At 41.5% G+C, this 16392-nt stretch overlaps 2 protein-coding genes across 2 annotated transcripts in view; both read left to right on the top strand.

The window, feature by feature from the left end:
* The window catches only part of TMEFF1 (transmembrane protein with EGF like and two follistatin like domains 1), a 91973-nt gene extending 84891 nt beyond the window's left edge, over positions 1–7082 (top strand). Inside the window, exons 9-10 of the mRNA XM_066367545.1 lie at positions 1272–1430; positions 6059–7082. Of these exons, the coding sequence (XP_066223642.1) occupies positions 1272–1430; positions 6059–6143 (244 nt within the window). The 3' untranslated portion in view covers positions 6144–7082. The remainder of the gene's footprint in view (positions 1–1271; positions 1431–6058) is intronic.
* Positions 7083–7580: 498 nt separating this feature from the next.
* CAVIN4 (caveolae associated protein 4) lies at positions 7581–15456 on the top strand. Its single transcript, XM_066367546.1, has 2 exons — positions 7581–8083; positions 14446–15456. Exons 1-2 carry the CDS (start codon positions 7679–7681, stop codon positions 15130–15132), a joined length of 1092 nt encoding a protein of 363 aa, XP_066223643.1. The 5' UTR covers positions 7581–7678; the 3' UTR covers positions 15133–15456.
* The last annotated feature ends 936 nt before the right edge of the window (positions 15457–16392 follow it).

Here is a 16392-nt window from a genome sequence, read left to right as displayed (position 1 = left end):
TTCTTTTATTCTAAGAGTTTTATAGTTTTAGCTCTTAGGCTTAGAAATGTGATCAATTTTGAGTTAATTTTTCTGTGTGTTGTGAAGAAGAGGGCCAGTTGTCCCAGCACCATTTGTTGAAGAGACTATTTTTCTCCCATTGAATTGTTTTAGTACCATTGTCAAAAATCAGTTGACCATAGATATATGGGTTTATTTCTGGGCTCTCAATTCCACTCCTTGGTCTGTATACCTACCTCACTCCTTATTTATTTATTTATTTATTGATTGATTGATTGTCTGCTGAGAAGCTTAGAGCCCAGTGTGAAACATTCTGGCAGGTGTCTGGGCACCTCGGGGATGGGATTGGTAGACTTACATCACCCCTGGCTTCCCCTGTCTCATCCCTGCCTCCAGATTTCTTTGTTGTTGTTATATGTGCTTTATTTAAAAAGCATTTTTTTTTTGGTAATGAAGTGTGGGACATTTATAAGTATACTGTCTTTACGCCTCAGATGTTTTGTTAATCAGTTCCAGCTGAAGGCTGCCTAATTCATACACTTTAACTTCTGTCAGCTAAAATTGTGACTTTTCTGTTAAATATCTTAAATGTTTCTCCCTGTCATATTATCATCATGATGTTGCCTTTTTATTTACTTTTAATTGTAATTAATTAATTTCTAAGACTAGCACCTGCTTGACTGCTTGTCTCCATTATTGTCTTAAATAGCTTATTTTTTGTCTTCTTCCTGCATCATAAGTGATTGTATTATGTACACTGAAAAGTGTCTTGACTGTAATTTGATACTATGTTAAAAAACTGTAAATGTTTGTACATATTTATTCAATAACCCCATTTCTAACTATCTAGACCAAGGAATAATACTAATATAGAAGTGTACACATTTACCAAGATGTTTACCACACCTAATTTATAACTGTGAAAAATGGAAAATAACTAATATGTTTAGAACAAGGAATAGATGAGTTAGCTATATTCTATAGTCACTGAAAGAAATATGTATCTATTTTTGAATGAAGGTAAGAAAGACTATTTAGCAACTTTAAAAATCAATGTGATATATAAGGATAGGGGAAAGAAACACTATGTAAAATAGAAAAGAATGTAGGGGAATCCACAAATGGCATTTTTTTTTTTTTTTAGATGGTGGGAGGCTGCCTGATTTTCTATTCCTGTTGAAATGTATCATTCTTTTTGTATCTTTGAATTTTAAAACCTGAAGTTATTAGAATTTATCATTCTCATAGGAATTCTCTTTCCCTCCTTTCAGATGTGAATCTGGTTACACTGGACAGCACTGTGAAAAGACAGACTTTAGTATTCTCTATGTAGTGCCAAGCAGGCAGAAGCTCACTCATGTCCTCATTGCAGCCATCATCGGAGCTGTGCAGATTGCCATCATAGTAGCTATTGTCATGTGCATAACAAGGTAGGTGATGACCTAAGAAAGACCAGCTTTAAATTAGCAGTGGCTAGCTGTTCAGTTGAAGAACCTTGAAGCATACAGTACTCAGAATGATAGGGGCTTTTAAGTCCACCAGCCTGTGAGGGAAAAAAATCCTAGATTCAGTTCACTGACAGTTCCATGTGGGTCTGACCTCTCCCTGTCTTGCTTCTTTAGAAGATGGGCAAGAACTAATTGCCAGGGTTTCAGGTCTGTCTGGGCGGCAGGTGGAGGGAGCATGAGACTGTTCAGTGGCACGAAGGAATTCAGGGATCTTAGGACTGTGTGTCAGTTCTGAGCGCTGCGTCCGGGGACAGGAACGGTAGTAGCAGACTTCAGCGTGGTCTGCACGTGCACGGAGGAGCAGTGCTGAGAGCTTTTAAGCCCTGCTGAGCTGCCAAGTGTTTTATGCCCTATGGATATACTTTATCTGTAGTAAATATAACAAGAAAGGAAAAAACTAGAGGTTAAAGAAAACTGCTTTTCTTATTATAGCATTGTCTTAATGTTACTTCATTTTCTGGAAAGTAGTCATAATTACTAAACTTTAAAATTCTTCATTACAACTAAAACAATTGGAACTTATCATAACTCAACTCCAAATTAAAGGACTATTTAGAGTGCAGTTGGCATAAAGTGGGTGTTTTCCACACTGAGTGGCAATAACTAAGTCAGAACTGTGAGCTGGGCCTGAAAAAAGTCGCAGCAAATCAAGTTCCTATTGTCGTCATGCTCCCCAGCCTCACGTCTCTCCTTCTTGCTTGCCTCTTTCTTACGTCCTTTGTGGTTTAGTTCAGAAGTTTCGCAAACATCATCTGTGTAATTTTCTGCATTATTCTGGGCAGGGGATTGGAGCATATCAAGTACAGGGATTGGCAGGCCATACAGGATTTATGACTCTTCTATCCAAGGTCTGGATGGCGGCCAGAACAGCAGTAGTTTCAGCCATCTGGAGCTGAAATGATAAATCTAGAAGTTATTATTAAAAAAAAAAAAAGTGTTCTCTGAGTAACGTACTTTTCATAAAATTCAGGCCCAAAGTCAGTGGACGTTATTCTATAGAACAGATGATCTACCCTTAGACAAGACTACTGAGTATAAAGTTGGGCAGTAGATTAAAGTAGAGACATAATGATATAAAAAGTGCTGACAGAAGAAAGAAAAGAGAAAAAAACTGAAACAAAAGATGCAGCAGCAGACCTGCCCGGGCCATCTAAGAGGCTTAGAGGTTAAGGAATGTGCCTGTGGTCACCCCAACTAGTAAGTGTAAGGGCTTGGACTGGGGGGAGTGCTACCTGATCCCCCTAAACCATTCCTCTTTCTACCGAACCGTTGAGAGGGGGTCCACTTTCAGTCATCCTGGGAAATGTAGTTGCCAAGTCTGATCCCTGCATGGGAGCAGGGTTCCAACTTGATTTTGTAGCAGTTCAGGATTTTGCACAGGGGATGGATTTGGTATAAAACATTCTTTTTTTTCTTTTTTTGTATTTTTCTGAAGTTGGAAACAGGGAGGCAGTCAGACAGACTCTCGCATGTGCCTGACCGGGATCCACCCGGCACGCCCACCAGGGGGCGATGCTCTGCCCATCTGGGGCATCGCTCTGTTGCAACCAGAGCCATTCTAGCGCCTGAGGCAGAGGCCATAGAGCCATCCTCAGCGCCCAGGCCAACTTTGCTCCAATGAAGCCTTGGCTGCGGGAGGGGAAGAGAGAGACAGAGAGGAAGGAGAGGGGGAGGGGTGGAGAAGCAGATGGGTGCTTCGCCTGTGTGCCCTGGCCGGGAATCGAACCCCGGACTCTTGCACACCAGGCCGACGTTCTACCACTGAGTCAACTGGCCAAGGCGGTATAAAACATTCTTACAGAGAATTAAATTGAAGGTCATCTGCAAAATTCATTGGAGGTGAGGAAATGTGAGGTGGGGAGACCAGCAAAGGAAAGGGTGAGTGGAGTAATAAATGATGTAGGAGGGGAGAGCAAGAAGTAAAGTGAAGTAAAGGGAAGGGAAGAACCTGAGGCCCAGTCATAGTGTCATCTTTAAGAAGGTCAAAGGATGTCCGAGTCAGGGGAGGCGGCTTTGACTGAGGAAACTGAAGCCCCACCTCACCCAAGATCGCAGCGATAGTTGAGCCCTTTTGTAAAGCCTCATCCAGATCTTTGTCCAGCGCTGCGCTCCTGTTCTCACCGGCTGTCATTCTAAACTGCTGTATGGAAATCATCTGGCAGTTAGTTTTCTAGTTAAAACCCTCCAGTTTACACCCCAGACCCATCTCCTGGCTTCAGAGACTCTAGGACATCACTGTGTATTTTTAACTGTGGGCGTAGTTTTCCGCTGCCCACAGTTTCCACCACTGAAGTGTCATCTCATTGAATTGATCATAGAGCTGTCCTTGAGGCCTTTTTACTGTGGTATTTTCTCTCCTAGAATGCCTGGGTCTCTTGGATTTAGAATAGTATGATGGTAATGACTTGGACTTGTCACCTTTGCATTTTTAAGGACTGCCTCTCCCACACAGTCCATTAGGGGACAGCTGTCCACTTTCGCCATGGTGGCTGTTACATGAGCGGAATCTTCCTTTCAAGGGCGTTCCTACCGACCCACTTACCCAGACTGCAGGAGTGAAATTTTCTTCTTTTCTGCTTGGAATCTTTTTTCTTGTTTTTTAGACGCACAGAATGTCAGATTGGCAGGGACCTTCAACATCATCCTAGCTATATCCCCTTATTTTATGGAAGAAAAAACCATGGCCCCAGGAAGTTGGAACTTTTCCAAGGTCATAGTGAATTGGTGACAGTTAAAAGAGAAGTTGCTTGACTTCTCAACCAGTTTCCCCATTCCTGAAATAGAGATGATTTCCCCATGCTCTCAAAGTGTTTTTATGAGGATTAGTGAGATAAAGTTTATGAAAAACCAGTATATAAAATGAAAGTGTTACCATCAAGGCATTTAAATCAACGCAAAGCAGTGTTTTTTAAAATTGGTTAAAAACAGAAATTTAGGAGTCCTCATTGTTGCAAGCCTTTCTTTCCATTAGATTATAAATGTCCTGCTGGCAGAGATTTTAGAGGTTAGTCCAACTCTTTAAAATTTTTCACGTATGGAAAGAAGGTTGAACAGCTAGTTTTGAGCAGAGCACAAGCTCGGAATGACCAGAATTCATTGCCGTCCCTTGATTGCATGGTACCGTGTGCGTGGTCAGAGCTCTGTGTTTGCATCCTTGTGGACAGACACAGACACAGCTACAGCACGAGACTCGCTCCACTGTGGAGAGACTCGGACGCGTAAGTGAGGGCGAGTCCAGGAATGTCCCCTATCCCCCGCATGGCTGTTCTTTTTTAGGTTCTGTGGTTTTGCCCAAGCAGGGTGTGAAACAACTTCTTTTCAGTCATTGCCTAAAATCTCTAGGCATTTCCTATATATTCCTATTGGAGATTAAATAAGCATATTTCTTTCTGATTTCTTGCTTCATCTAAGCTGTACTTACCATCTTGGGGGTGTCAGTGTTCAGGGAAAGTACGTAGGCCAGGATCCTTTCTACAGTCGTGGGTTTACATATATATTATTTGCTACTGTGGCTTGGGGGTTGCTGGGCCAGAGGAAGAGTGAGAAGTCTTTTGGGGAATGCAAGTCAGCAGTAGAAACCCCGGAAATTAATTTTGCTTGTGTCTGTAACTGCATCATGTATCTGTCTGACTTCTCACCGTTAGGGTTAAATTAGCCCCTATAAAACTCAAATTCCCCTCACCCAACTCCCATGAGGGCAACTTGTTCAATAAACTATACCTCTCCCAGCCTCCTCCTTCCCTGAAGCAGCTCCCCCACCCTGGGAAAGTTCTGTAAGGTTGTCGTTAACTTGCTGGCTATTCTCTCACTTCACAGCTTCCTGGCCTTCACTTTGAAATGTAGCAAAAAGTTTACCTTTGAAGAAATATCTGGGAAAGCTTGCATTGTGTGTGTGTGTGTGTGTGTGTGTGACCATTAGGGGGGCTTTAAATCACAAGAGTTATTTGTAAAAGCCTAGACACAGATTCAGGCCCCTAGCTGTTCCTGGGAGATTCCTGACCTCTTGGCTGTCTTCAGAATTTACCAACTTTTGACACCAAACCTGTGCTACATCAAAGAGCTTGTGTTTCTGCAGCAAGATGTTCCCTCTTTCTGCTCATTGTCAAGTCAGTGATCAAGGCCACCCCCTCCCCCATATGCTAATCTGAGTATGTCCAGGTGCAAGCGACCCCATGCCAGCAAACATTTGCAGCAACTCCTATATCTAACTGCTCATCCCGCAGTTTAGAGCTGAGACCTTGCTGGTCTCAGCCCGCTTGTATCTAGTGTCCAGGCGCTTTTAAAATAAATTTTCCTTCCGGAACACACTGGTCTCTTGTTTTCGCTTCGTCCTGCGGTTTCTGCTTTTCACTCACCTCCCAACTTTGTCAGGAAGATAGTCTGACACGCTGGTCCTCACCTCCTTGTTTCACATGAAATAGTGTCCTGTTTCCCTTCCATGTGATAGCATGCAATACGGTTTTATGTTTGAAATGTGCGTTACTCTGGAAACATTTGAAATATCCTAAACAAAATGACTTTTTTTCTTTCTTTCTTTTTTAACTCAACAGAAAATGCCCTAAAAACAATAGAGGACGACGACAGAAGCAAAACCTAGGTCATTTTACTTCAGATACGTCATCCAGAATGGTTTAAAATGATGACTTTTATATGTACACTGACCATGTGATGTACATTTATTATGTCTTTTTTTAAAGAATGAAAATATTTATTTCAGAGGCCTTATTTTTGGACATTTTTGGTGTAGTACAGTTGGCTCATATTTAGACTCTTCAGCTACAACAATTTTGGACTGTTTAGTAGTCTTTGTTTTATGTTTTTAAATACAAAAATTGATTTCACAAATTTGTACCACATGGTAATTCTAAGACTTGTTCTTTACCCATGGAATGTAATATTTTTGCAAAGGTGGACCACTTCACAAATGGTTATAAAGTCATACTCACTTCTTCCACAGCAAATGACCAAGCATGAACTAAAGGTAAAGATGTTTACAGATTACTTTTCTTACAAAAAAAATTTTAGAAGACACTGTGTTTAAATAGACATTTAAATGTTTTGAGATTTAGTAACTGATTTTTTAGACACTGCCTATCGCATGAACTGTAAAGCTGTGTGTGTTAGGTGTAAAATATTTATAAGATGTATGGACTGGAATTTGATTATTCCTCTCATTGAAAGAAATAATTCTGATAATTCAAAAAAGTATCTGGTAGCCATGATGGGAACCGATCACTGAAAAGTAGATTTAGATATCGTAAAAATAGTCTGTTTAACAAACAGATTGGAATAAAGCCTACTCTATCAGTTACACTATATACTTTAATACACATTAATTTTTAAAGAAAATATTTGTTTTAACATAAATTGTATCAGTGTTTGTGAATAAAATGCAGAAATAACTGTTAATGATTGGTGCTCTTAAAGTGAGCTTAAAAATCACCTAAGACCTCTATCCAAATTTGTCCTATAGTAATAGCTGTATTAATAGATTGTTGGTGTTTCAAGATCTGAAGTGTGAGTAGAATGTATTCAGCTGTTTAATGTGTAGTTTACATATTCAGAAGTATGCATGTAGAATTTAAGAATATGTTCAAAATTGAATATTAATTTTAATATTTGATTTGGAAAAGCATGTCATAATATAATGTTTTCACTATATGCCCTTAGTTTTGGTGTGTTTATTTACTGCATTCTTTGATATTGATATACCAGTGCAATTAATATGTGAATTTAATAGAAAAAGGCAGGTTTTTAGCTTAAAATTCCCCCTTTGCTTTTACAAATGCTGCTAAAAATTATCTAATGTCGAAAACCTCACCCAACTTTTGGAGTTTGCTTTTTTGATCATTTGGTTTCTAGGCTTAATATAAAAGAAACATGGTGGCTTCAGTGAAGTTTTTGAAAAAAGCTTTCTTCTCTCCACACAGTCTTATTTGAGTCTCTTAGTCAGTCAGTAAGCATGTTTGGAACAGTCCCCAGTGCTTTGCAAGGGCTCATGTTGCAGAACAGTCACGCATGGGTTTTTGTAGTTATAAATACTTGACCAGCCTTCAGGGGTGGGGCTTCCAACCCTTTAAACAGCCCCGTGGCCTGTTATCAAGCTAACTGTTTGCTCTCAGTGCCAGAATTGATTGTGGTAGGCCATTGTTCACTGAAGAAGACATAAAATGGAGCACAATGGGTCTGCTTCAAATGCTGGGAAGATGCACCAGAATCGCCTGTCGAGTGTGACAGACGAAGACCAAGACGCTGCTCTTACCATTGTGACTGTGCTGGACAAGGTTGCCACCATCGTGGACAGCGTGCAGGCCAGCCAGAAGAGAATAGAGGAGCGACACCGGGGCATGGAAAATGCCATCAAGTCGGTGCAGATTGACCTGCTGAAGCTCTCACAGGCACACGGCAACACGGGCTACGCCATCAACAAGTTGTTTGAGAAAACCCGCAAAGTCAGTGCTCACATTAGAGATGTGAAGGCCCGGGTGGAGAAGCAACAAATTCATGTCACGAAAGTTGAAACTAAGCAAGAGGAAATAATGAAGAAAAACAGATTCCGTGTGGTGATATTCCAGGTAAGCTTGCACTTGGGTTTACCTTGATGGCTACTGCAGTCTCTCGCCTCCTGTAACTGCCAACAAGTCCTATCAGAACTTTGAAGTGTGGATGCTTAACTACTTTGTATATTCATGGAGCAGAATTCTGTATCAGCAGATATCTCAGGGTAAAACCAATTCTTTGCTAACGTAACGTACTATCAGATCAGTATTTTGAGCCTCTCAACCATTTCGTGTAATATGAACTGTAGGCCGTAGCAGAGGCTATTTCTTGCCTTTGAAACTTAATATTGGTAAAGCTCTTTCAGAATATTAGCCATATTAGCGTGATGCCTTCTCATAGATCTCAGAGTGTTAGAACTTGAAGAGACCTAAGAAACCTCTACTATAAAACACCTCTTATATAAAGAAACTGAGGACCAGTAGGCTTACAATGTGACTTTTTTTTGTTGTTATTATGGCCAGGAAAGCTCTAAACAGAAAAATTTAAGCTTTCCATAATACAATCAATTGAAATAGTTACCTATGAGACACAGTAATAAACTATTTTGTAATGAATCAGGCAGTTCTTATTTTTAATTGTTATGCAAATGTGAGAGTCACATAGTGATTTCCTTATATGATTTAATTACAAAGTCTTTTTACTTAGCTGGTTTAATAGAATAGTTTTTGTGTGGCATTGTATATCGAGCTAAGTTCCTAAATTACTGTATAGTTGAACTCCATTTTTTAAAAGGACCATATTCATGGCAAATGCATAATATCTATAATATATTTTAAAACTCTTACAAATCAAAAGGAAAAAGTTGAACTCTCCTCCCATGGTAGAAAAAAGGGAACATCATTATTAGTTCACAAAAGTCAAAATAAATGAGCAGAATTCCACCTTCATTTATTGAAATATTTGCAGTTACTAAATAAAACATAACACAGAGTTTAAGGGTAGAAAATCCAAGCACTTCATATTCTTCTAGTAGTGGTATTAATTGGTACATTTCTACAGGGAAGTTTTGTTAGTATGTATTAAGAACTTAAAAACTCACAAATGTTTTGGCCCAAAAAATGTATGTCAAAGAATTTGTCCTAAGTATTAAAATCAGTAATATATTCAAGGATGTTCATTGGTGCACATATACATTGCTATCACACTGTATTAATAAAATGGATGAATGCCCATATGCTCAGGAGAAAAAATCTAGGAGAATAAAAATGAAATGAAATAGGAACATGCTTGGATTGTGTAGGCAGATATTTGTAAGATACCAGGGATGTGGGCTCTAAACCCCCAGAGCATTCCTTACACATTAGTCAGTTCTTCATAGCCCTGTGTTGACTGTTAAAGTTATGGTGTAGTATTTGGAATGTGTTTAAGAGCCTGTTGGTTATTTGAAGAATAGGGAGGAGAGAGAAGTGTTGCTATTTCAAAGTAGATAGGTTGGACTATGCCATTTCCCTTTCCTTCCAACCCCCGGGAAGTTCTTTCGCAGACTCTGAAAAAATCAGTCACCTTAGGCTCAGAGGTGAGTTCCAGTGTTAAGGTAGGTAATAGGGATGAGATTTATTACCGGAGAATGTGGTATCTGTTCCCCAATCCACTGAGGGCATTAGCGGTAATGGGTACACATCAGCCTCCACTTGCACGGAGCATGCCACCAAACCTTCTTAGCATCCAGAATTTCTCCCGAGAACCTGTGTGCCAATCAAGATTGGTAGAGGCTAGAGTCAAGAAGTTTCCGAAAAGTTCTAATTGACTCTAGTCTATTGACATAATTCTTTTTTTAAAAAAAATTATTCCCTGAAACTTGCTATTTTCCCCTTTCTTTGAGTCCCTGTAAGTTACTTGAACAAATAGAAGATAGTATGCAAAGGCAGCTGAGAGGCACTAGTCAGGCCAGATAGCTTTCCTTGTAAGATAGAGTGCTATGAAGATCCCGTGAACTTAAGTTGTTCAGAATAAGCAGCAGTTTGTCAATAAGCGGTCAGCTCTAAAAGGAGAGCTTGTAGAGAAAAGACAAAGGCAAATAATAATGGACGTAGAACTTAGATTTGATGGTTTATCAGATGTTAGAACACTATACAATATTCACAGGATTATTCTTAAAGTTATTTCTTAAAATTCATTCTCAGAGTTAATATGTATAAGTGGTTGTATTGAAAATGCCCCTTCTACTAAAATTAACTTGAAGCTGAGTAATTCAGCTATAGGATATGATTTCCATTTGGGTCTTTCCTCAAAAAGTTTTCCCTGCATGTATCTTTTGGTGGTGATTATTTTTTATTTTTTATTTTTTGGTATTTTTCTGAAGCGAGAAGCAGGGAGGTAGAGACTCCTGCATGTACCTGACTGGGATCACCTGGCATGCCCACTAGAGGGCGCTGCTCTGCCCATCTGGAGCATTGGTTGCTTGATTGCAACCGGAGCCATTCTAGCACCTGAGGCAGAGGCCATGAAGCCATCCTCAGCACCCGGGCCAACTTTGCTTCCATGGAGCTTTGGCTGCGGGAGGGAAAGAGAGATACAGAGAGAAAGAGGGGGAAGGGTGAAGCAGATGGGCGCTTCTCCTCTATACCCTGACTGGGACTTGAACCTGAAACTTCCACATGCTGGCTGATGATCTACCACTGAGCCAACCAGCCAGGGCCTTGGTGGTGATCTTTATTGGTATTTTATTTTCCAGTTGTGTAAGGCCGAGCTTTCAATCCTGGACATTAGCATTAAAATAATTACCTACTATTTCCCATACAATTATCATGTCTCTTTGAACATACTTTTCACTTTGATGACCTTCTCTTCATACAAGCCAGGACTCTTAGCATGTCTTCTAACAATTTTGCTTACTAAGCATTTGCCTGTGCTCACCAAATGAGATAATTGGTCATTCCCTAAGGATAAGCCCCAGCCTTCTATGTATTCCCAATTCCCCTAGCTATGTTAGTCTGATATTCAATTATGATCCAAAGTACTTGTTTTGTTATAAAAACGGTCTTTTTTACCTGGATTTTTTACATACAAAGATATATGTATTACTGTATTTGGAAATCAATTATAATTCAGCCCTATAATCTTTAATTATTATTACAGTGTACTCACCACTGACTCATGGTATCTCTGACTCACAGCAGTTACAACAAATAGATCCAGCGTAACAAGTACTTTCCTGACTCTGCCATTTTCTTTTGTTTTTAAGTCTGCTTTTGTATAATTTGTTGTGCAGTTGAAGAGAGATATGTGATTCCTGAGTTAAATTATATCTGATTTCACAACAGGACTGTGAGGGGTTTTTCCCCTACCGAGCAGTAATTATTATTTGACTCCTTCCTTTTCTAATTACACCTTCTCAGGCCCTACCAGCCACGCAGTGTTGCTGAAGCTACTCCCTGCAGCAGCTGGCAGGAAAGGAGAGGAGTCATTTTGCTGCTTCTGACTCATCAGAGAGCTATGAGACGCCCACCCGGCCTTTTTTTTTTTTTTAGTAGGTAGACTCTAGTCCTCTAGCCAATTTAATTTAAATTAGTATCCAAATAAATAAGGTTCCAGGGACACCTTCCTGACTATCAGGCTGGTAGGTTTTGGAATACATGTTAATGTGTTTCTTACCTATTTATTTTTTTTCAAACAGATTTAATCTGGATATCAAGTAGAGGAGCACAGTGTACTTGAGAAATTTTAACTCAGGGTTTTAGTTAAAACCTGAGTTTTTGATTTAGAAACAATCTCTAATAGTGAGTTAGGTTCCTTTAGCAGCTGTGTTTCTGGGATGGCTCTCAAGGTCATCAGTGTCTGCCCTCTTCCAAAATCCAAGTCTTGTTCTTATCCTTTTGACATATTTGGTAGTTGGTCCCTCCCTCTCTTCTGAAACTTCCGCCCCTGAGCTGCTGGGGGTGCTCCTCTCTCTTGGATTCCTTCCTGCCTCACTGGCTGATGTTTCTCCTTTTGGTTCTCTCAGCTCTGCTTATCTACAAGTCCAAAATCCATTTATCTATAACACCAAAATCCAAACATTTCTAATTTTTTTAATAACTTACTTGGCAACAAGACCCTAACTTGATCTGAACTTGTTTTATCGCAGAACCTGACCTGAAATAGCATGAGGCTGTTTATAGTCCTTAGCCCACCTTCGAGTTGTGCCATAGAAATATTTCTCCCCAAGATCTCCGTGGAAATGTCATATAAAATATATTATTTTTCCCAAATCTGAAATAGTCTGAGTTCTGAAATATACTCTGGCCCCAAGGAGTTTGAATAACATAGTGTAGACTCATTCACTCAGTTATCTCGGTGATCTCTTTAATCTCATGAGTTCTCTTTATGTTAATAAGTCCTAAATTTCTCTTTCTGGTCCAGACCTCCCTTCTGAACTCCATACTTACATACTCAGCTGCCTGATCAACATCTCTGTGTGGATTTATAGTGGGCATCTCCGAGTCATCACGTGTAGAGCCATCCTTCCCCACCAGCCTCTTCCTCTTGCTGTGCTTGTCAGCTCATTTAATGACAAATCTGTCCTTGAGTCATGTAGACCCTGCACTTGAGAATTATCATTGACACTCTCTAACACTCCACATCCAAGTCAGCAGCAAATCCTGTTGGCTCCTCGCTTCAGAGTGTGTTGGGAATCAGACCACTTTTCACCACCACCTCTGCCAGCACCGTAACTCGTGTCTCATCTGACTGATCTCAGTGGTCTCCAGCTGTTCTCCCTGCTTCTTATCTTGCCCCTACAGCCCCTTTATAAGAGTGATCCTTTTACAGCATGGGTCAGATCATGTCACTACTCTCCTCAAAACTCTTTTAATGGCTTCCGCTCACACTCAAAAGCCTTGGTATTGGAGACAGAGCCCTACGTGACTTGGCCCTCCTGTTGTCTCTTGTGCCCTCTTTCCTCCTCCTCTTGCCCCTTGATCGCTGTGCTCCATCCACTCTGCCCACCTTGCTGTTGGTCCTTTCCTCTCAGGTGCATCACCTGCAAGTCTAGGCTAGAATGTCACCTTATTAGTGAGGCCTTTCTGAGAATCCACTCCAGTCACTGTATTTATTTCCTCCTTCCCTGCTTTCTTTTTCACCTCTTAGCACTTAACCGCCATCCACCATACTTGATATCTAACTTGCTTACTTCTCTCTGAAACTATCAGCCCTCTTACTGTTTTCTTCACAGGAAGGTGTTCTCAGTTCCTAGAACATTGTGCATGGTTTATGCTTAGTTACTCTTTGTTGAAGACATAAGCCTCTTACTTGGACCAGCAGTCATACTGGGCACATGAGTTCTAATTGGGCACATCTTTGCTTTCATGAACTTATCATCAAGTGAAAGCCTAGAGAGATATTTATAAATAAGTAGGGTCCCGATTCAATTCAGACTGTGATAATTGCTATAAATAAGGGTATGCACATGTCATTTTGATGTAAATTGGGTACACAGCCTTTTTGGGAAGTTGGGGGCATTTGAGTCCATTTTTGAAGAAAGATATCCTTTACAAAGCTGGAAAGAGGTGTAGAGGCATTTCAGGTAGTAAGAACCACGTATGCGGTGTTTTCATTATGTGTCTGGGGGATCCACAGTGGCTGTGTGTTGCTGGACTGGAGGTGTGGACAAGTGGCTCCCCTCAAACCAAAGAGCCTTCTGATCTTACTCAGGAGTCTGAGCGCAGTCCTTTAAGTATTGGTGAGCTCCCAGAAGCTTTAAAGTAGAGAAAGGATGTGATCAGAGCTTGGTTTAGAAATATTTCTCAGGAAGTGGTTATGTGATGCTTTGGAGGTAGAAGTATTACACAAATTCAGGCCTCGAGTGACAAGGACCTGAATTGAGACCTTGATAGAGGTGAGGGAGAAGGAGGAGGGAACAGAAGAGTTACCACGCTGTTACTGACAGTCTGCCGTGAGCAGTTGGATAGGGGACGAGGAGGAGAGGAAATATCCGGGACAGTGATTCTGAAGTGTCAGCTGGATGGCACCTGGATGGGCCTGACAGGTCCAGGGAGGGAAGTAGCCGTGGAGCTAATGATGGCTGGGCCTTGCGTTTTAAACGTTACGTTTGAGGTGCTTGTGTGACACCTAGGTGCAAAAGTCTGTCCGTTAGTCTGTCCGTTATTTATTTTAAAAGGCGCCTTCATCTTAGGAGAAAGGGAGAGGCGAAGGGAAAATATTTGTGAATTCGTATACAGTTGGATCCGAAGGCAGAGGAGTGGCTGTGGTCGCTCAGGGTGAGCTTGGGAGCTGAAGAAGGAGAAAGGGCCAAGAAGTGAGAAGCCCGGAGAAACACCAGTGTTTGAAGGGTGGGTGGAGGATCAACGGCCTGCGGAGGAGATTCGGGGCGAGGCGGAGGGTAGCGGAGGGTAGCGGAACCGGCCCCTGACGCGCTCTCTCTCTCTCTCTCCTGCAGGAGGAGGTTCGGTGTCCCACGTCCCTGTCTATCGTTAAAGACAAAACCCTCTCTGAGAGTCAAGAGGAAGACGAGGAAGAGGTCTTCGACCCCCCAATAGATCTGTCTTCAGATGAAGAATACTTTGTTGAAGAAAGCAGATCCGCCAAGCTTAGGAAGTCAGGCAAGGAGCGCATTGATAATATCAAAAAGGCATTTTCCAAGGAAAACATGGAGAAGACGCGGCAGAACTTGGACAAGAGAGTCAACAGAATTAGAACCAGAATTGTGACCCCAGAGAGGAGAGAGAGGCTAAGGCAGTCAGGGGAGAGGCTGAGGCAGTCCGGAGAGAGGCTGAAACAGTCCGGGGAGAGATTTAAGAAATCTATTTCTAATGCAGCTCCCTCCAAGGAAGCTTTTAAGATGCACAGCCTCCGGAAGGCTAAAGGCCAGCCGGCAGCCGCGGGTCCGGAGGAGGTCCGGGAGATGGGCGTGGACATCCTCGCCCGGAGCGAGGCCCTGGGTCCTGTCCGTGAGCTCTACAGTGAGGAGCTCAGTGAAAGGGACCACGAGGAGGCCAGGGCGGTCTACCCTCCCCGGGAAGGCGGGGAAACCCCAACCCCTGAGCCTTTAAAGGTTACTTTTAAACCCCAGGTGAAAGTGGATGATGACGACTCTCTTTTGCTAGATTTAAAGCAGTCTTCCTAAAGAGGAATTAAGGTTATTATAAGTGTGAATCACCTTCATTATGCAGTTCCAGTTCAAGTAGTGTAGTCACTTAACATTTATAGGTCATTTAGGGAAAAATTAAAACGGTATGAATTTTTAATTTCTTTTTAAAAAAGATTTCTGGCCCTGGCCGGATGGCTCAGTTGGTTAGAGCTTCGTCTTGAAGCACAGAGGTTGTCGGTTTGATCCCTGGTCAGGGCACATACAGGAACAGATGATGTTCCAGTTTCTCTCTCTCTCTCTCTCTCTCTCTCTCTCCCTCCCCCTTCCTCTCTCACTGAATAAATAAAAATTCAAAAAATTTTTTCTTATGTTTGAAATCTTAAAGGTAATACAAATATTACATACAATGCCTAGTAGCTTCCTTGGGAATTCTTTCTTTGTCCCCAGGCTTGTCAGATTCTAGCAGCCTCCTCCCCTGTCACTGCTGTGGCTGCTGTGGGTGTCAAAGTTCCTTTCTCCTGTCCACCAGAGAAGTGGTTCCCTAGAGGGGCCAGCTGGGTGTTTAGTAGTTTAAAACAAGTGAAGGGTAAATTTGTGGCCAACATTTTCAAGTAAAGTCTCATTTTTGGTGTAGATTTTAAAAGAAATGTATTTCTTGATTTTTAGTGAGATAGGAAGGGAGAGAGCGAGAGAGAAAGAGACAGGAATATTCCGTCTGTTCCTGTGTGTGCCCTGACGGGATCGAGCCTGCCACCTCTGCACTTCAGGACAGCGCTTCAACCAACTGAGCTATCCAGCCAGGGCACAATTTTGGTCTAGATGTCATGGGGTGGCCAACGTCCAAGGGGCTGATCTCATCCATATGGTCACTTGGAGAGATTTGTTAGTAAATTAGCAATCACACATCTTTTTTGTTCTGGCATCGTAGCTTTACTTATAGTGAGTCACTTGGCAAGTTGCCTGCTAATAAGCTCACACCAGTGAAATGGAGAGGGGTTTGCCCACCTCCTGTTGGGAAGATGAAAGAAAACGTTGTACATTCTGGGGGAACAGGAAACACATCCAGAGGAAACGGGACGAGCCCTACTGATTTCTCAAAAACAGAACTGAGTTCATTTCAGCTTCTGAAACAGCTCTGGGCACCAAGCCATGGAGCAGTTGAACAGACGTTAAAGTTGGTCTTCAGAAATCTTTTCATAGAATTAGCAATGAAAATAAATGTTTGGGTGACGTCTCTCTCTCTTTTTTTTTTTTTTTAAGTCATAGACTAAAAAAAATTGAATTGTATCATAAAGG

Source organism: Saccopteryx leptura, chromosome 2 (genome assembly GCF_036850995.1).
Source record: "Saccopteryx leptura isolate mSacLep1 chromosome 2, mSacLep1_pri_phased_curated, whole genome shotgun sequence".
Taxonomy (NCBI): domain Eukaryota; kingdom Metazoa; phylum Chordata; class Mammalia; order Chiroptera; family Emballonuridae; genus Saccopteryx; species Saccopteryx leptura.
This window is presented reverse-complemented; position numbering and strand designations above follow the sequence as displayed.

What these genes read in the sequence shown, in the direction of transcription:
- CAVIN4 (XM_066367546.1), top strand. Translation starts at nt 7,679, where the DNA reads ATGGAGCACAATGGGTCTGCTTCAAATGCTGGGAAGATGCACCAGAAT. An exon ending in TCCGTGTGGTGATATTCCAG is followed by an intron (nt 8,084 to 14,445) that starts GTAAGCTTGCAC and finishes TCTCTCCTGCAG; the next exon opens with GAGGAGGTTCGGTGTCCCAC.